Source organism: Melopsittacus undulatus, chromosome 2, assembly GCF_012275295.1.
Source record: "Melopsittacus undulatus isolate bMelUnd1 chromosome 2, bMelUnd1.mat.Z, whole genome shotgun sequence".
NCBI classification, from domain to species: domain Eukaryota; kingdom Metazoa; phylum Chordata; class Aves; order Psittaciformes; family Psittaculidae; genus Melopsittacus; species Melopsittacus undulatus.
This window is the reverse complement of record NC_047528.1, coordinates 3,348,614-3,368,334: the sequence shown is the minus strand read 5'-3', so window position 1 is coordinate 3,368,334 and position 19,721 is coordinate 3,348,614. Positions and strand designations below refer to the sequence as shown.

Sequence of the window (19,721 nt, the reverse complement as noted above, 5' to 3'; positions counted from 1 at the left end):
CCTGCCATGGGCAGGGACACCTCACACTAAACCATGGCACCCAAAACTCCATCCAGCCTGGCTTTGAACACTGCCAGGGATGGAGCATTCACAACTTCCTTGGACAACCCATTCCAGTGCCTCCCTCACAGGGAAGAACTTCTTCCTTATATCCAGTCTAAACTTCCCAATTCAGTTTCAACCCATTACCCCTTGTCCTATCACTACAGTCCCTAATGAAGAGTCCCTCTCCAGCATCCTTGGAGCCCCCTTCAGACACTGGAAGCTGCTCTGAGGTCTCCACGCAGCTTCTCTTCTCCAGGCTGAACAGCCCCAATGTTCTCAGCCTGGCTCCATACAGGAGCTGCTCCAGCCCCTGCTCATCCTCGTGGCCTCCTCTGGACTTGTTCCAACAGTTCCGTGTCCTTCTTATGTTGAGGACCCCAGAACTGCACACAATGCTCCAGGTGAGGTCTCACCAGAGCAGAGCAGAGGGACAGGATCACCTCCTTCGCCCTGCTGGTCACACTCCTTTGGATGCAGCCCAGGATACGGTTGCTTTCTGGGCTGTGAGCACACACTGCAGCCGGCTCATGTTCAGTTTCTCATTGACCAACACCCCCAAGTCCTTCTCCTTGGGCTGCTCTGAATCTCTTCTCTGCCCAACCTGTAGCTGTGCCTGGGATTGCTCCGACCCAGATGTAGGACCTTGCACTTGTCATGGTTAAACTCCATGAGGTTGGCATCAGCCACCTCAAAGTGTGTCAAGGTCCCTCTGGATGGCATTCCTTCCCTCCAGCGTATCAACTGAACCACACAGCTTGGTGTCATCGGCAAACTTGCTGAGGGCACACTCAATCCCATTGTCATTTGATCATGATTACACTGACTTTGCTTCTCAGAAGACAGATTTCTTCCAGTAATCTTTGGGATGTGAAATAAATAACCTTTAAAAGCTCTTTGAATGAAGTAAGCACTTTATTTACTGACATCTTCCCTCCCAAATCCCCCAGTCCCAAAGACATGATGTTTTCCCTGTAAGTTAATGGATGTGAACCATTCCTAGCTAAGCTTGGTTTCAGCTGGGCTCAGCCTAACACAGGTTGACCCCAGTTAAAGTCAGAAGTCCCAGCTCCGGGCAGTTCTGCTGTAGGTGCGAGGGGGTACTCAAGACGTTTATACCCTCGGTAAGGATGGACACAAGAGTCTGAAAGGACATTTATATTTGGGTATTTGTACTGTCTACTATAAAATACTAACGGAACCGGTGAGTATTTGGGTGGAAACCGATCGGATTTGACGCCCGGGTAGGGTTCAGCCCTCGGGCCAGGCCAGGCCGCAGCCGCCATGTCACCCCGCGTTGCCATGGCAACAGCAGTCCGCCGGCGGCGAGGCCCGGCCTCCTGACCATAGAGCTGGGCCTCCAGCGGTGAAGAGAGGCCTCTGCCTCACGGGTGCCTCTCTGCGGGTGTCTCTGTGGTTTCTCTTCCGGGTTGCGCGTCCGGCAGCATGGCGGCGCACCTGAAGAAGCGGGTGTACGAGGAGTTCACCAAGGTGGTGCAGGTAACGCACGGAAACGGGGCCGGGTCGGGCCGAGAGGGGCCGGGGGGGACGGCACCGAGCTCCGCCGTGCGGCCCCGTGAGGCGGAGCTGTGGGGGAAGCCAAGGGCTCAGCCCGAGGCCTAGCCCCGGATTGCTGCCCGCCGCCATGGAGCCGTGAGGGGCTGTGGGGAGAGAGGGACGGGTCTGCAGCGGTTTATGGATGGAGGGAGCGGGGCTGGCTCGGGGTGTGTGGGGAGGAGGGGGTGAACCCCTAAGGGCTGGGACAAAGCGGCATGGGGAGGGTGTGACTGACGGGGGCTGGTGTGCGCTGACTGATGTGGCTTCCCCCAGCCCGGGGAGGGGAAGGGCAGCGGTGTTCGGTTGTTCCAGGCCGGTGGGTATGGGAGGAGCTGTGTTTGCCGTGGGTTGGTTGTCTGGGGCTGGAGGAGGCAGTGATTGCTGATGGAAGGACATGGAGCTGTTGGAACAAGTACAGAGGAGGCCACGAGGATGAGCAGGGGCTGGAGCAGCTCCTGTATGGAGCCAGGCTGAGAAAGTTGGGGCTGTTGAGCCTGGAGAAGAGAAGCTGCGTGGAGACCTCAGAGCAGCTTCCAGTGTCTGAAGGGGGCTCCAAGGATGCTGGAGAGGGGCTCTTCATCAGGGACTGTAGTGATAGGACAAGGGGTGATGGGTTGAAACTTAAACAGCAGAGGTTTAGATTGGATCTAAGGAAGAAGTTCTTTACTGTGAGGGTGCTGAGGCACTGGAATGGGTTGCCCAGGAAGGTTGTGAATGCTCCATCCCTGGCAGTGTTCAAGGCCAGGTTGGACAGAGCCTTGTGTGCCATGGTTTAGTGTGAGGTGTCCCTGCCCATAGCAGGGGGTTGGAACTGGATGATCTTAAGGTCCTTTCCAACCCAAACCATTCTGTGATTCTATGATAGGGGCTGCATGGGCAGGACAGGAGCAGCCACAGATGTGTTTTGCCTTAAGGTAGATGAGGGAGAGGTCAAGGACTGCTGAGGGGCACAGGAGCTAACTCAGGCTGCTGTCAGCACCCCATGAAGGATTGGCTGTGTGTTTCTGACCCATGTCCCTCTGCCCACAGCAGCAGCACGAGGACTTGTCCACTAAGAAGCTGCGGTTGACCAAGCCCAGCAAGTCAGCAGCGCTCCATGTGGACCTGTGCAAAGCCACCTCGCCTGCGGATGCCTTGCAGTACCTGCTCCAGTTTGCCAGGAAGCCTGTGGAAGTGGAGAGCGTGGAAGGGGTTGTGAGGATCCTGCTGGAGCATTATTACAAGGTGGTGTAATTACAAGTGTGCTTCCAGGGTCCTCCTGGGCTTGTTTTTGGGGTGTTGGATGCGGAGTTGGGAGTCACAGGGTGCTGTGTTGCGCACCTGGCTACCAACAGCTTCTATGTGTGAGGAGACTGAGGGACTCTGGTCTTTTCCCACAGTGGTTTCTGATCATGTTGGTCCCTTTGCTGATGGCTTCAGGAGTCCATGACAAGGATGTGACTGTATTATCCCTGCAGATAGTGTGCTTAGTCTGACATTAACAAGGGACAAAAGACATGACAAGAAGTTATCCAGGGAGCCTGACTATCCAGAGCTGGCTTAACTTTGTCTGAGTCCTCCCTGACTGATGCTTCCTTACCTTGCTCTTTATTTCCTCTTGCACTGGAGAAACATTTTAGCTATTGCTTATGCTGTGAATGAAGCCCTTTTAAAATGATGCTTCTGAAAAGCTTTTCAACAAAAGGGTCTTAAAAACAGAATAACAAATATGTAACAGAAGTAAAATATGTTTCGTGGTACCCAGATATTGATCCTTCACTTGGTAAAGCAAAGCTTTAATGCATCTGACAAAGCTGAAACGTTTCTCAGAAGCACGCTTGTGCTGCTCTGTTTTTCCTCTTATACTTGAGTCTGTTTTGCTTCAAACTTGCACCAGAACTCAGCTGCATTTTATCTCTTTCTGTACTTTATGTGCTTTGACTCACGTCTTGAGACTGTTTCACATTTGGCCATTTTGATGAGCACTTCATTTTGGTCCCTGGACTGGTTCCCACTCAAAAGATTGGACAACTTTATCTGTTTGTCCTGCGAGTTCTTCTGTCATTCCTGGTCAAATAATGCGTTTTATTTGTGTTTGAAGTTTGTCCTGTAGCCTGTATTAGGAGAGAGACTCAAATCTACAGATCTAGTCACATTCTCAAGTGCACAGCCTGTTACAGAAACCAGTTTTATAAAGCAGCACACTCCTGATAATATTTTACTTCAGGACAAAATCTTTTGAAGAACTGGTTTATTATAAACCAGTATCTTCAGAAAAGGGGGGTTGGAACTGGATGATCTTAAGGTCCTTTCCCACCCTAACTATTCTATGATACCATACTAAAACTTGCATTTGAACTGATCCTTCAGAAACTTCACCCTGAAAGCTGGAACTGCAGTGGAAGTTGTGTGATGATGTGTTTGTAGTGGTTTAAGGTGGTGCTGCAGCCTCCTGCTTCGTCATTCCTTTATATGGTGATGGAACAACCCCCAAAAGTCCTGTTGGCCTCTGGAATGGATAAGGAAAATAATCTGGCTTTTCCTTTCTTCTACATTTTGCCACCTGTGACCATGGTGACAGTGGAATCAGCACCACAGCTGAGAAGGGAGCATGTGTGTGGGAAGGCCATGGGGGCAGGATGTTGTAAGCCTTGTTGTGATGTGTCTTCAAACTGTGGCCCGAGGTGATCCTCAAGTTCCTTTCCTGACTCTTCAGGGTGATTGGGATGAGGGATTAGAGGCAGCTTCACTTATGGGTGTTTTGATTGTAGATGGCAATCAGACCTGCAAACTCAAAGGAGAACTTCCTCTATTTTCCAGCTGAGGAGTATTAGAAGGAGGGAGGGAGAAAGATGTCCTTTGGGGTTGGGAGACTGCTTGTAGCTCCATAATAGCATCAAAGATAGTATTGATAAGGCTGTTAAAAATGCCTTCATAAGTAGTTTGAGTTGGAAGGGACCTTAAAGCTCATCCAGCTCCAACCCCTGCCACAGGCAGGGACCCCTTCCACTGGAGCAGCTGCTCCAAGCCCCTGTGTCCAACCTGGCCTTGAACACTGCCAGGGATGGGGCAGCCACAGCTTCTCTGGGCACCCTGTGCCAGTGCCTCAGCACCCTCCCAGGGATGAATTGCCTTATATGTAACCTGAACTTCCCCTGTTCACCTGAACACCACAATACTGTGGATATGCATATGTCCTACCGCCAAATGTAAGCAGTGCAGTGACAACTGTTGTTCTAAGGGCATAATTTCAACCCTGTAATGAGAAAATGCTTCCCAGCTCAGCTGAGAAAGAGATAACTGCTGTGGGTATCACATTTGTCACTTGTGGGCTGTGTGTGATGCTCGAGTCTCTCCTCAACACTGTTATAGCTTATTTATATAATTATCACTTGGACAGCTTTGCTGTTGCTTAAATGAATCATAGACTCAAGTAGGTTGAAAAAGTCCTTTAAGATCATCCAAGTCCAACTGTCACCACAGGACTGCCAAGGCCACCACTAAACCATGTCAAAATGAGCAGATGTTTGCAGGTAACACATGCTTCTATTGGTTTATTTAGTTTATACCTTGCTGTGTTGGATTTCTTTCATTTCTTGCTGTCAGATTGGCAAGATTCCTCCCCACCAGTAAGAGAAACAGTTGTTTTCTGTAGCCCACAGACTCTGCTCTTTATCTTCGTAGAGATCAAGAGACCAGCAGCCTCAGTTCATCTAAAATCCTCCCACTTGTTCATTAAAATAGATATTAACCTGAGCAACACTGTTTTCTGGTGGCTTGAAAACCTGATTGATTCAAATGTTACATTTCCAAACAGGATGAAGGTAATTTTGAGGAACTGTGAGTAAAAGAATCATTTTGAGATGTGCAGGAAGCTGCCACCTTAATGGTTTTGTATTGTCAATGTCCTATGGGATGTGCTGTGGGTGTATAGAGGAGGAAGCAAACTGACAGCAAAATTCAGACCCTTGTGCTGAATCACAGATGGGTCCTGCCTGTGTATAGTGGAAACTGGACACTAAATGAGGTGTCTGTTGATTCCTTCCAGGAGAATGATGCTTCTGTGAGGCTGAAGATCGCTTCCCTGCTGGGCTTGTTGTCCAAAACGGCTGGGTTTTCTCCAGACTGCATCATGGATGATGCCATTAACACTCTTCAGAATGAGAGTAAGTCCCAGTTTTTGGTGGTGCCTGAGGTCAAGGCAGATTCATCTTGTCTTTTCAGCATTTAGAATAGTGGTAAGGCCCTTTAGAGCTGAAGTGTATAGTGGGGAACTGTTGCTCAGAGTATTTATGTTCTGCTGTTGTGAATGATGACAGAAAATACTATGTTCTGAGGAGGAGAAAAATACTCCTCAGACCTGCCTGTTGTGTACCTTTGTTTTAAGGGAGTGCAAGCTTTGCTTTTCCATTGCTGTGTGAGACCTGTTGCTTCTCAAGTGCTCTGTTCTAGAGGACAGTCTTGCTTAAAGTGGAATTGTGTTTGAAGAGGACGTTTTCTTTCTAACTATGCATTAGTTTTATTAGTGCTGGATTTGTAATAGTAAAAGACAGGTTGTCTTGCTTGTGGTTTCATTACAGTGTGTTTTTATTTGCTATGTTGTATTCACAGTTTGCATGTGCTTTATGTGACGTGGTTTAATTTTAATGTAATTTATAGAATCAAGTAATAGTTTGGGTTGGAAGAGACCTTAAAGCTCATTCACTTCCAACCCCCTGCCACAGGCAGGGACCCCTTCCACTGGAGCAGCTGCTCCAAGCCTCTGTGTCCAACCTGGCCTTGAGCACTGCCAGGGATGGAGCAGCCACAGCTTCTCTGGGCACCCTGTGCCAGCGCCTCAGCACCCTCCCAGGGAACAGCTTCTCCCTTATATCTAACCTAAATCTCACTTGTAAGTGCTGGTTGGGTTGAGTGAGTTCAGCAGAGGCCACTGCGGTGGTTGGGTGCTAGAGTAAGTGATGTGCAGGGGGAAGCTGAGGGAGCTGAGCTTGTTCTGGCATTGAAAGGAGAAGTTTTCAGGAGGACCTTCCAGTCCCGAGGAGTGTGTGCTTCTGTAGCTGGTGAGGAGCTCAGGAAAGAGGTACAGAGCCTTTCACTGCTTTGTTTTGCAGAGTCTCACCAGGTCCTTGCTCAGCTGCTGGACACCCTGTTGGTGATTGGCACAAAACTCACAGAGAATCCACCAGTCAGGATGAGACTGGTCGAGGTGGCCTGCAAGGTAAGGCAGCCTCATTGGGCAGGAAACCTTTATCACTGCCACAGGACAAAAGCCATGTAGTCAGTGTTTAATAGTAACATTGCATTAACTGCTAGGAAACTTCCTATGTTTAGTTGTTACAAGGGGGTGAAAGAACAACAAGCTTCCAGTTAGATCTGTTCTTTTCCATTCCACAGCATCTGACAGATTCTTCCCATGGTGTAAGGAATAAGTGTCTGCAGTTAATCGGCTGTCTTGGACCAGTGGAAAAAGGTGCTGCAAAAGAATCTGAAAGCCAGACTGCCAAAGATGTGCAGAAGATCATAGGAGATCATTTTAATGACCAAGATCCCCGGGTTAGGACTGCAGCTATAAAAGCCATGGTAAGTGGTGCTGGTGTAGTGGAATCAATTGCTGGAAGGTTTGGAGTATGGACAGCCAATGTATTTATATGCAGTTGTGTTTTCCTACTCAATCAAAGAATGAATGGCTGTGAAGTTTAAAGAAATTATACTTGAGTCAAGATTATTCTTTAATCTTGACTTGATTTAAACAAACCATTCTGTGACTACTCTGCTCTCATGAGACCTCACCTGGAGCATTGTGTGCAGTTCTGGTGTCCTCAGCATAAAAAGGACATGGAGCTGTTGGAACAAGTCCAGAGGAGGCCACGAGGATGCTCAGGGGCTGGAGCAGCTCCTGTATGGAGCCAGGCTGAGAACATTGGGGCTATTGAGCCTGGAGAAGAGAAGCTGCATGGAGACCTCAGAGCAGCTCCCAGTGTCTGAAGGGGGCTCCAAGGATGCTGGAGAGGGGCTCTTCATCAGGGACTGCAGTGATAGGATAAGGAGTGATGGGTTCAGACTGAAACAGGAGAAGTTCAAGTTGGAGATAAGGAAGAAGTTCTTTACTATGAGGGTGCTGAGGCACTGGAATGGGTTGCCCAGAGAAGCTGTGGCTGCCCCATCCCTGGCAGTGTTCAAGGCCAGATTGGATGGGGCTTGGAGCAGCCTGGTTTAGTGTGAGGTGTCCGTGCCCATGGCAGGGGGTTGGAACTGGATGATCTTAAGGTCCTTTCCAACCCAAACCATTCTCTGATTCTATGATTTAAAATACTTGTGGGCAAGATAATGAAATATTTTCATTATAGCAGGAATCCAGATTTTACTCAAAGCAGAAAAACCAGTGGTGAAAACTTGGTCTCTGTCACTTAAACCTATGGTTATACTTGTTTGTTTTTTCCCTGTAGCTGCAGCTTCATGAAAGAGGATTGAAATTACAGCAGGCTATTTACAGTCAGGTAAACCTTGTATTTATTTTGTCCTTATTTGCATATCCTGCTTTTTAGATTCTGTGACTATGAGCTTTGAGAGGAGGGCACTGAGCAGAGGTGTGCCTGTATTCTTTAGTCTCCTGTGGCAGTGGAAATGGAAATCTCTTGAGCATTATTGTGCTTAAATACACTAAAGCATATGCTATGATATATATTGTTGGGGGAGATAATTGTGGGAAGGATAAGGCACTATGGGATTCTTAATATCTTCTGGCAGTCTCAAAGTCTTAACCCCTTGCTTATTGGAGCAAATACATGAAGCTTGTATCTTATGTCAGTCAGGTTGCACAGCTGAAGCCTGCATCAAATTAGTTCTATTATAGACTCACATTTCATGCTTCCTACATAGTACAGACAATTCTGTAGTGTTCCAGCATGTCCTGATGGACTTCAGTAGGACAAGTCTACCTGATCAGACCTGGAAATAATAGAGGGTAGAAGGGAAGAATGAATCCCCCCTGATTTTTAATCTGTCCTAACTGATTCCTGGTAAAGGTCCTCACTGCACTGTGGAAAGTGAATGACAGTTCAGGTGGAGATGGTTCAGGTAGATTGGACTGTGATTCTTCTTTCAGGCCTGCAAGCTGTTGGCAGATGATTACGAGCAAGTGCGTAGTGCTGCAGTTCAGCTCATTTGGGTCCTTAGTCAACTCTACCCTGAAAGGTATGTTCTGGATGCAAAGTGACTCAAAGCATTGGCAAAGTAATCATCCTAATCCTGAGAGTCTTGTCCTGAGACTTAGTAAGTCTTGCTTCCTAAATCCTGGAAGTCTAACTTACTAAATCCTGAGAGTAAGTTGTAGGAGTAGCTGATGTGTACAGATTGCCAATACCTGATGAGAATACACTGATCCAGATGAAGTTTTGGCTCCTGGTACTTGTTGCACGTCCATAGCAATTCATCATGGTTGTCTCTTACTTGATGCCATCCAGCCTGGTGTCAGGTCAGCACATTCTGAATTCACTGACTCATGTTTCTCTTTGACAGCATCGTCCCAATTCCTTCTTCTAATGAGGAAATCCGCTTGGTTGATGATGCCTTTGGCAAAATCTGTCACATGGTCAGTGATGGTTCCTGGGTTGTGAGAGTGCAGGCTGCCAAGTTATTGGTAAGTTGCATTCTTTTCGTCTCCAGTTAAGAATAGTCAATCTTCTGGTACTTTAATTTCACATCTATTTGGACATAAATGGAAGAATATTTAATAACTATATAGGTACATTTCTACCAGAATTCAGAGAAGAAAGAAAGGAGAGAGGTTAAGGAAACCTTGGTTTGAAGTTTCTCAGGTAAACCCTGTAATGATTCTTCCCTTGAGAGTAGAGGGTTGGGTATCCAAGCAAAAACCAAGTACTTGTCATATTTCTCTCCCCTGCTTCTCCAGCACAGGACATGTAAACCAGCTGAACTCAGGGAAGACCATATTCACTCCAGTGGGAAAATAAGATGTTCTGACCATTTTAAGTAAACTTCTTCAGCCTTTGACATACAGGAGTGTCAGGCATTGTATAAAGCTTTTAGAATGAGTGGATAAGATTGGATGCTGTGTTGGGATGAGTCAGGAAACTATATGCTGTTATTTAGAATAACCCCATTTCTTCCTTTTTGTCTCCTTAGGGTTCTATGCAACAAGTTAGTTCCCATTTCTTAGACCAGACTCTTGACAAGAAGCTCATGTCGGATCTGAGGGTATGTAAAGGGGTTTGGTTTTCCTGTGTGTAGTGTACTAAAACTGCACAACAGGTATGTGAATGTCGAGTGTGCTTGTTTACCATGTCCTTGCCTCAGGGCTGCCGAGATTGAATTGATGATGACGGGTTTTCTTTTAGATTAAAGTCAATGAATTGCTGGTTTTAGGTTTCATTAGCTGAGCATGTTATAAACAGCTTCAGGCAATTCAGGTTTCACAGATGAGAGGTAAACATTTGTGTTCTTCTGACGTTTGGCTAAAAGCTTTATTTACTGTGTATGGAAAGGCTGCATCTCAGTTTTAGGAGCAAGCTTATGGAAACATCCTGCAAGATCCATTTCAAGAGACACTTGTTGCTAAAGTCTGATGCCTAAGAGTAAAGCTTGTCGGTAGAATTCCTTCCTAAAGCAACTTGGTTGTGGTATTATGTTCAGTTTTCCTGCCTACAAAAGAAAGATGAAGGTAGAGCTGGCAGTTTTTGTGGGCTGCTTTGTAAAGGCTGTTAAAGAAAGTGCTGCACAGCTCTCTGTACAGTGTGGGGGAAAGGAGGTGGATTAGCCAAGCATGCCGAATGAATATCACATTTTCTGCATTGCTGAGCTCTGTGTAGTGTTGGTAGTCATGAAAGGATTTAATTGCAGTTGAACAAGTTGAGCTGCAAAGTGATATCATGTTTTTGCAGATCAGTTACTGGTTATTTAACTAGATGGGCCTTTGCTCTGACCCAGTCTGGCTGTTCTTATAAGGGATGTCTAACATGACATGGTCAAGTATGAGGCAGCCCTGCCCATGGCAGGGGGTTGGAACTGGATGATCTTAAGGTCATTTCCAACCCAAACCATTCTATGATTGTTAAAATACATTGGTTGTTATCCTTCTCCCAACATTAAAAGTACAAAGACTTACTGGCAGTTAGAATTAATCATAGAAGAGAAGGTCCTGTTTGCTTTTCTGTGCATTTGCATGTGTTAGTGTCTAAGCCTTGAGCTACATCTATTTTCAACTCCAATAAAGCCATTTAACACTTTTTTACTTCCAAGTAATACTTCCTTTACCATGGTTGTAACTGACAGTCTTGTTTGGACAGAGGAAGCGCACTGCACATGAGAGAGCCAAAGAACTCTACAGCTCTGGGGAGTTTTCCAGTGGCAGAAAGTGGGGAGATGATGCCCCCAAAGAAGAAATCGATACAGGGGCTGTAAACTTGATTGAATCAGGAGCTTGTGGGGCTTTTGTTCATGGCCTGGAGGATGAGATGTATGGTAAGTGTTAAGTTACTATGGAATGACTAAGAGAGATGTGTGTTGGCTAATAAGCTTTTGGGTTTTGTTGGGTTTTCTTGGGGTCAGAATAGATGACTTGGCTGTTGTGTTTGGTGGGTTTCAAGTTGGTGGGGTTTTACTGCATTGTGAGCTCTGATGTGGCAGTTGTTTCAAAGATGCTGCAGTGTTACACAGAATATTGGATAGAAATGGTTCATTGAGTAGCCAAAACCAATTACCTTTCTGCAAATAATGAAGTTTTAGTAAAATACACTTAAGAAGTAGTTGCTTACAGAACATAGAAACCTACTAGGATTGGCTTTTTTGTTGTTGACTTAAATTTAACTGTTGCACTTGGCTCTAATTTGGCAACAGCAGTTGCTGCTGCTGCTGTTTGGAATTTGTGTTTTCTCTGCAGGAAGGAAACCATAGAATCAGGTTGGAAAAGACCTGTAAGCTCATCCAGGCCAACCTTTACCCTAGCACGGCCCAGGCCACCCCTGCCCCATGGCACTGAGGCCTCATCTCCATGGGGTGTGAACCCTTGCAGGTTCCATCCCAACAAAGGTTAGAACTAGGGGAGACCAACCCATGTGTTTATCCAAATGCTTCAAAATCCAACAGCCACAACTCAGTTTTTTCCTTCTCATTTCCAACCTGATTGTATCCATAGCCAGTTTGTACCCATTTGTTCTTACCAGTGGTAGGTTTCAGATGAAATAGTTGTTGTTTCTCTTGGGGACTGTCTTCCCTATTGAATTAATAGGGTAAGGGATAAACAGGGTAAGTCTCTTTAGCCTCTGTTGCTGTAAAAGCTTTCCTCTTGGCCATTGATGCTTGAAAATCAGTGACCAAATCTGTATGTTTTCAGGTACTTGAATCTGAGATGGGGTCTTGCTGACATTTTTAGCAATGTTATTGGTATATCCTTTTCTTTAATGGAAATACCTGCATTCTGAGGTCATATTTACCTGTTCCACACTGCTATTATGCTTGTTTCTGTTGGTCTTCCTCTGATGGATGTAAAGGCATCTCTTTCCAGCAGATTGTATCTCATCTGCCCTTCTAAAGGGATGAATTAGGAGTGTTCCTGAGCTCCTGGTTTGCTGGGAGCACTGACCATGCTGAAGGCCTCAGGAAAGTCTGTGTGCTACCCTTCCCAACCCAGCTTTCCTGTGGGTGAAGTGCAGATGCTTGTCTCTATTGGGAACGGGTGGTGTTTGCAGAGCCCTGAGAAACTGCTGAGCTCACAATGTTATTCCTGAATTTGCTTTTAATGTTCCAGGAAGGATGAGGCTAAATTAGAAAGTATGAACCCACCGTGACAAAACTACTGCTTGTACTTTGCGTTGTAAAGGTTGGGGGTTTGTTCCATGACTCTTGCAAATAAAAGCATGTTTCCCTAATAGAATGGTTTGGGTTGGAAGGGACCTTAAAGCTCATCCAGCTCCAACCCCTGCCACGGGCAGGGACCCCTTCCACTGGAGCAGCTGCTCCAAGCCCCTGTGTCCAACCTGGCCTTGAGCACTGCCAGGGATGGGGCAGCCACAGCTTCTCTGGGCACCCTGTGCCAGCGCCTCAGCACCCTCCCAGGGAAGAGCTTCTGCCTCAGAGCTCAGCTCAGTCTCCCCTCTCTTGGGCAGGTTCAAGCCATTCCCCTTGGCCTGGCCCTACAGGCCCTTGTCCCCAGCCCCTCTCCAGGTTTCTTGTCTGGATCTCTCCCTCCACTGCAGTGCTTTTAAATCCTGCTGAGCTCTGTTCTTCCTTAGTGTGCTGCTTGCGTTACTTGTAACTTCAATCTCCATCAATGTGTCAGCTTCTGAAAGCAACATTGGCAAAATGGCAATACCTTGGTCTTAAAGGCCGCAGAGACTCATCTGTGTGACAGCAGCTTTGTTCCTGAGCACGCAGGGGTCTTGCTGTGTTTGCATTTTTCTCTTTAACCAGAATCATCAGGACTCGAGTATGTGCTTTAAGAACAATGGGCCTGAAAGCTACATACTGGTTTAAGTAAATATTTTCAAGATGAGCTAATTTGAATGAAAAATAGAAGTATGTTTAAAACAATAACGTTTGCAAGACATCACATTCATCCGCTTTTATGATCCCCATGCATAAATGTGATGGAGGCCAGTGGGGATGGCTGTAGAGAAGAGAATCTCATCTCCGCTTAAGCTTGCAGCATTTGGGTATTGGTCAAGTTCCTGTGATGTTTTACAGCATAAATACACCCTGGACACTTTTGGATGCTTTTCTGCTTCAATTAGGAGGCATTTTAATAATGTGGCACCTTTTTCCTTTCTTTTGAGGCATGTGAAGGCAGGAAACAGAGGAGTTGCATTGTGTTCAGTGCCGATACTCTGGGGCTTTTCAGTAATTCATGAAGTAGTACATAAAAATGGGCTGAAATGCTCCAAGCAATTAAAATGCCAAGAAGAATAAAACAAGCAGAGTTTAATTACCTCAATTACTTCACTTAAGATACCAGAGTTAATGCTACACTTGCAGAATGCACTAGGAAACACGTATTAATTGCTGGTAGGACACCAATTTGTCACTTCGAAGTCCCTCTTGTAGGTGCTTACACCAGCAGCAATATTAGAGGGGAGGCTTCTGATTTGAAGTGGAAGTGTCCCCACTGGGGTCTCTGCTTAGTTTCCATCATCATAGACCCACAGAGTGGTTTGGATTGGAAGAGACCTTCAAGCTCATCCAGTTCCAACCCCCCTCAGGGTCACCCTTACGGTTTCCTTAGCATCTTCCATCCTTATCCCAGTCCTTGAACAATGTGAGGCCTGGCTGTTGAGTGGTGTGGCCTTTTAAAACAGCACTTACACAATGAATCCCCTCCCTCTCTGTTGACAGAGGTTCGGATCGCTGCAGTTGAAGCCCTGTGTATGCTGGCTCAGTCCTCGCCTTCCTTCGCGGAGAAATGCCTGGATTTCTTGGTTGACATGTTCAATGATGAAATAGAGGAGGTGAGGTTGCAGTCAATACACACCATGAGGAAAATTTCCAACAACATCACGCTGAGGGAAGACCAGCTAGATACTGTGCTGGCTGTCTTGGAGGTAAGGAATCCTAAAGAGGGGAAAAGCTATTCCTGCCTTCTTTGGGGTGCTTCATTGGATAATGTTGAGACTGTCCACCTTTATTGTTGGGTATTCTTGATCTTCTAATAGCATAAGGCTAAGGTCAGAATCCCAGAGTGGTTTGGGTTGGAAGGGACCTTAAAGCTCATCCAGTTCCAACCCCTGCCACGGGCAGGGACCCCTTCCACTGGAGCAGCTGCTCCAAGCCCCTGTGTCCAACCTGGCCTTGAACACTGCCAGGGATGGGGCAGCCACAGCTTCTCTGGGCACCCTGTGCCAGCGCCTCAGCACCCTCACAGGGAACAGCTACAGTCCCTGATGAAGAGCGCCTCTGCAGCATCCTTGTAGCCCCCTTCAGACACTGGAAGCTGCTCTGAGGTCTCCATGCAGCTTCTCTTCTCCAGGCTGAACATCCCCAACTTTCTTAGCCTGTCTTTGTATGGGATGTGCTCTGGATCCAGCAGTTTGTAATCCCCAGGACAACAGAATACTTTGAAACAGATGAATTTCAGATCAAGCTCTTCCCTTGATCACTGTGCTGTGTTCTCTCATGTGTGTTTCCATCTGTGCTGGTTTGTGGTCCAGCACTGTGCACCACTTCTTGTGGAATACAACTTCACTTTCCTCTCTGCTTCCTTTGCTTTGGCTGTACCTCTGCTCGCCAAGCAGAGCCAGAGCTAGGCAGGAGACCTCTCTTCTGACTGTTCAGAGTTTGTTAGTGTGTTCTGTGGTATAATTTGGGTTTGCCCAACTAGCATCCTCCCAGTCAGTCCTCAGCCAGGATCCAGAGGGACAGCGTAAGTCAGCTGCAGCTCCAGCTCCATGGGGTTGATCTGGGGAGAGATTTTGGCTTTATCAACTGTGCTGCTTCCCCACAGACCTCATTTATTTGCTGAGCTGTGGCCCCTGAGGTGTGGGTGTTTGTTTTCTGCTTGTACTGCACAGAGCAGGCAAATTCCTGCCTCTATTGGGCAGTCTCCCAGCCTTAGGCCTGATGCAGATCTGCTCTTTGTTGTCTTTTCACGTGCTGTTTGCTTCACCCAAGGCAACACTGGTGTGTCCCAGGGAGAAGGAAACTGATCTCTTACCAGGCTTTAACAAAGGCTGTGGAACATGATCTGAATGAGCTTTGGGTTCCTCACGTTTTTATGTAGCTGATTTGTTTGTTCCAAGCTGGGGACCTGTGCATCGAGGTATAATAATGTCCCAATTAGACTGGGGTCTGTCTTAAGCTTCTGTGCTGACTGTGATAAATCATACCTGTGTTATGGTTTATATTATCATTAGCAGGTATTGGGGTAGCTAAAGTGTGAGAGTTCACATTTGAATGGCTGTGTCTGAAAGGTGTTTTCCTTCTGTAAAATCCATCTTCCAGCAGCAAAATAAAGGATGTGGGAAAATGGCATTAACTTTAGTGCCTACATTTCTTCTGGCAGTGTAAAGATGGAGCAGTTGGGCCTGGGGGTAGCTTCTGTTTTCACCCCACTGCTTTAAATTCACCTGTATAACTACCATTTCCTCCTTGCTTTTCTGACCAGGCTTTAGATCCTGCTTTCCCTGTTACCTTTGATCTCAGTTGCTGTTGAGTTGTGCTCCTCTCTGTCTCTCCATAGTCCTGTGCTTCTCTCTGTACTCCCCTTCCAGTGTTCTGTGCCAGTCAGCTGGAGTCCTTTATGTCCATAGTGATTTAATTGTAGTCCTTGCAGTCCATCTTCTCTTTAGGTCATAGTATTCCTCCCACCACCACTAGAATAAGGAACAGGTCCTGCTGAGCTTTCCTTCTTGGATCATTTGTGTGTGTTGGTGTCATCGAAGAGCTTCTGCAAGGTCTCCTCTTTCTTCTTTTACATCAGACAGTTGATGAATGAGCTGTTGATACTAGCAAAGTATAACTTAAAAACACCCTTGAAACCCATCCAGTTCTTGTATCCTATCGACTTTTCACATCCTACCCAGCAGTGCCACACAAATGCTGATAGCAAGGGAGTGTCATGCACTGATAGGGGATGGCAAGGTGGGTTTTGGCAGGAGGAATGTCATAAGCTGGAGTTCAGCCACAGGGCTTCTAAAAATACTACTTGGAGCTTGAACAAGCTCCTCTGTGCAACATCACCCTGGCCTGAAAAATAAGATGGACACAGTGTGACTTTAGAATTGGCATCTTAGGGATCTGTGTGATCATAGAAAGGCTCCTGACTAAAAGCTACAAGTGTGGGGTTTGGGGGTTCGTTTGTTTTATTGTCCATCTGTAAACCCATAGTTAGGTCAAGTTCTTTAGCCTATAGAGGATCACTGTTAATGGAGCTGCACAGCTAGATGATCTTAAGGTCCTTTCCAACCCTAACTATTCTATGATTCTATGATATGTCTTCAATGCTTACTCAAACCCTCTGGAAGCTGGTGACTGGCTTAAAGGTTAATGCAACCTGTTTAAAGCTGGAACTGAGCTTCACATGTTGAATGATAAAAGGCTTCTCCAGAGACAATAAAGCAGTCTTTGGTGTGTTTCCATAGTATCCCAGAATGTTTGGGTTGGAAGGGACCTTAAAGCTCACCCAGGTCCAACCCCTGCCTTGGGCAGGGACCCCTTCCACTGGAGCAGCTTGCTTAAAGACTTCCCTGGAGCCTTCTCTTGTCCAGGCTGCCCCAGCCCAGCTCTCTCAGCCTGGCTCCAGAGCAGAGCTGCTCCAGCCCTCGCAGCAGCTCCATGGCCTCCTCTGGCCTCGCTCCAACAGCTCCAGGTCCCTGTTGTGCTGCTGCCCCAGAACTGGATCAGGGCTGCAGGGGGGGTCTCCCCAGAGCACAACAGAGGGGCAGGATCCCCTCCCTGAGCTGCTGCTCACACTCTGGGGGTGCAGCCCAGCACACGGGGGGGTTCTGGGCTCCAGCACTCACTGAAGCCGGGTCATGGGGAGCTTCTCCTCACCCAAGACCCCAAGTCCTTCTCCTCAGGCTGCTCCATCCTGTCTCCCCCAGCCTGTGTTTTGCTGAGTTACCCAGCACCTTCTTTTTCCATTACTGCCTGTTCTTAAGGGTAAAACATCACCCAAACCAAACAGTGATTCTGATTCTGATTGAGAAAGTCAGTAGTGAAGCAGTGCCCATTCCTTCCAGTATGTGCAGCACAGCATGGATGAGACCAGCAGGAGACCCTGCAGCAGTTGCTGGGTGTGGGCTTAGCTGTGATAACAAGGAACGTGTGATGTTCTTCAGATGCCTCTAATGCTAAGTCAGGCAAGGAGCAGGATCTGCTCTCTCTAAAGGAAATGTGTCTGCAGCCACATGTCAGCACTCAGAGGTGACTGGGTTGGGATTTGCTTGGCTTTTTCAGGATTCTTCAAGGGATATTCGGGAAGCACTTCATGAACTGTTGTGTTGCACCAATGTCTCCACTAAGGAAGGCATCCATCTGGCACTGGTGGAGCTGCTGAAAAACCTGACCAAGTATCCCACTGACAGAGAATCCATATGGAAGTGAGTGTGTTCAGTGTCCTTCCTTTCCTGTTCTCAAGGGCTTAGGTAAATACTGAGCTAGCCAACGAGGTAACAGGTATTGCAGGTGAATAGTCCTGTTGTAGTCCAGGCAAGATGAATTCAATCCTCAGCTTAAAACCTCATCTCTTTTATGCAACTTGTGTTTTGTGCTTACTTGACACTGTTAAACAGCAGTATTTACCAGGAACTGGTTATATCCCTTAGGACAAATGGATGGTTGTGGCATTGTGCTGTTGGAAGGATGTTTTCTCTTGGAGGTTGTTTAATGGGAGCAGCAAAGGAAGTGGTGCTCCAGCACAAACGGTTTGGGGTGGAATTCTTGGGTATTATTGGAAACACTTATTTTAGCCTGCTTTGTCTTCCAGTGTACTCTTGACATTGGTTTTGGAGTTTGGGGGTTTATTTGGGTGGGTTTTTACCTCCTCCTTTGTTTCTGATGAATAAAACACACTCATTTGTCAGTGTTAGTCCCAAAGCTTTTCTTTGGTTGTAGAGCTCCAGGTATTGAGTATTTCTGGACAGTTTCAATAAACCATTTTATTACTGCTTGCTTTTTCAAGCTGTCCCCTCTGTTTTCTTGGATCCCATCAAATACTAAAGCACATACTCACCTGTAAAGAGACAGGCTTGGACAGTAGGATTTTAATGCTGAAAGTGCTGCTGCAGCACAGTAATGCTTTAAAATGTTGTATTTTGCCATGTATGTATTAACTAAGAGGTACTTTGATCTGTGTGTTTTCAGATGCTTGAAGTTCCTGGGGAGCAGGCATCCCACTTTGGTGCTTCCCTTAGTCCCAGAGCTGCTGAGCACACATCCATTCTTTGACACTCCAGAACCAGACATGGATGACCCAGCCTGTATCTTTTTCATGAAGCCAGTTGATCATTTAGCCTGTAACTGATTGAATTTGCACATTCCTGATGTTCACATTTAAGTGATTTCCAGTTGTAGCAGACCATCCTGTAGCTATTTCTGAATCCCTTTGCCACTTAAGTCTTCCTACTCAGCAAGTGATGGAATAACTGTTGTCTGGAACCATCTTCATCAATCCCAATGTGGTATAAAATGACCTTCTTCTCGATGCTGGGATGAATAGTGTGTTTATCAGGCAATTTGTCAAGGGTGAGGCTTTGCAGATGAGTCCTTTGATGTGAAAACTGGTTTACGTTAGTTTTGAAGGTGCTTTAGCTCTTAAATAAGAGTGGGTTTCCTTCTCTGCTTTCTTTATAGATAAAGCTTGTGCTGTCCCCACTGTTGTGCACTGTGTAGAGCAGCACCACCTCTTAATACAGCAATGGCCGAGTCCCCATCATGCTGCAGATTCATAATCTTCTTGACATAATGCAAAATAAGAACTCCTCCTATTAACATAGCTCTTCTCATGCTTTAGATTACAAACTGTTATTGTTATACCATTATCCTTAACAATGGGAGATGCCTTGGAAATGCAAAATGCCATTTTTCCCCATTGTTTGTTCCCTTTGCTTCCCTCTGTGCCACTGCAGAATGCGATGTTATTTCTGATGCGTGCTGAGACATGTTCAACTGCAACAAGTCTCTCCCTCTGTGAATCTCCTCCTTGTTTCTCTCACCAGACACAAGCCATCAGCTCCAGACCCTGTGCAGATTAAACAAATACCTTGTGAGAAGTGAAAAGGGCTGGAATTGGGTGGAGAGAAGGATTAAGCTGATGGTTGAGGGGTAATACGAGTCAGTTTGTCCTGAGGTGGGAATTGAAGGAACATTGTGGTGGGGGGAAGCTGTCCTTTAGCTCAGGGCACCTTCCTGCCCTGACTAAAAGAGTGTTACAGTAGAGAATGCTCTGGAGGTGAATTGGCCTCCAATAAGACCATTTTCTACATGAAGGCAGGCCTGGGAGCCAGAAACTGTAAGTTAGACCTGGATGGTGTTTTTGCAGTGTATGGAAATATGGTTTTCTTTGATACAAAGCACTCAGGAAACTTGAATCAGGTTTGTTCAGTAGCTTATTTGGAGAAGATTTTTGGGTAAACAGGGGACATTGGTTTGTTAACTGGAAACTATTGTGCTTGGCATCCCATGGGCGCAGAAAGTTT

The 19,721-nt window shown here is 46.5% G+C and overlaps 1 protein-coding gene across 2 annotated transcripts in view; it reads left to right on the top strand.

Moving 5' to 3' along the window:
* Positions 1-1,447: 1,447 nt before the first annotated feature.
* Positions 1,448-19,721, top strand: part of INTS4 (integrator complex subunit 4) — a 33,212-nt gene continuing 14,938 nt past the window's right edge. Inside the window, exons 1-13 of one of the 2 annotated variants that reach the window (XM_031045205.2) lie at positions 1,448-1,542; positions 2,629-2,823; positions 5,627-5,744; positions 6,690-6,796; positions 6,973-7,158; positions 8,025-8,075; positions 8,684-8,772; positions 9,097-9,217; positions 9,724-9,795; positions 10,884-11,058; positions 13,924-14,129; positions 17,482-17,624; positions 18,388-18,503. In XM_031045205.2, coding sequence (XP_030901065.2) covers positions 1,489-1,542; positions 2,629-2,823; positions 5,627-5,744; positions 6,690-6,796; positions 6,973-7,158; positions 8,025-8,075; positions 8,684-8,772; positions 9,097-9,217; positions 9,724-9,795; positions 10,884-11,058; positions 13,924-14,129; positions 17,482-17,624; positions 18,388-18,503 — 1,633 coding nt within the window. In that variant the 5' untranslated portion in view covers positions 1,448-1,488. The remainder of the gene's footprint in view (positions 1,543-2,628; positions 2,824-5,626; positions 5,745-6,689; positions 6,797-6,972; positions 7,159-8,024; positions 8,076-8,683; positions 8,773-9,096; positions 9,218-9,723; positions 9,796-10,883; positions 11,059-13,923; positions 14,130-17,481; positions 17,625-18,387; positions 18,504-19,721) is intronic. The other variant, XM_034060120.1, reaches the window with a different exon arrangement.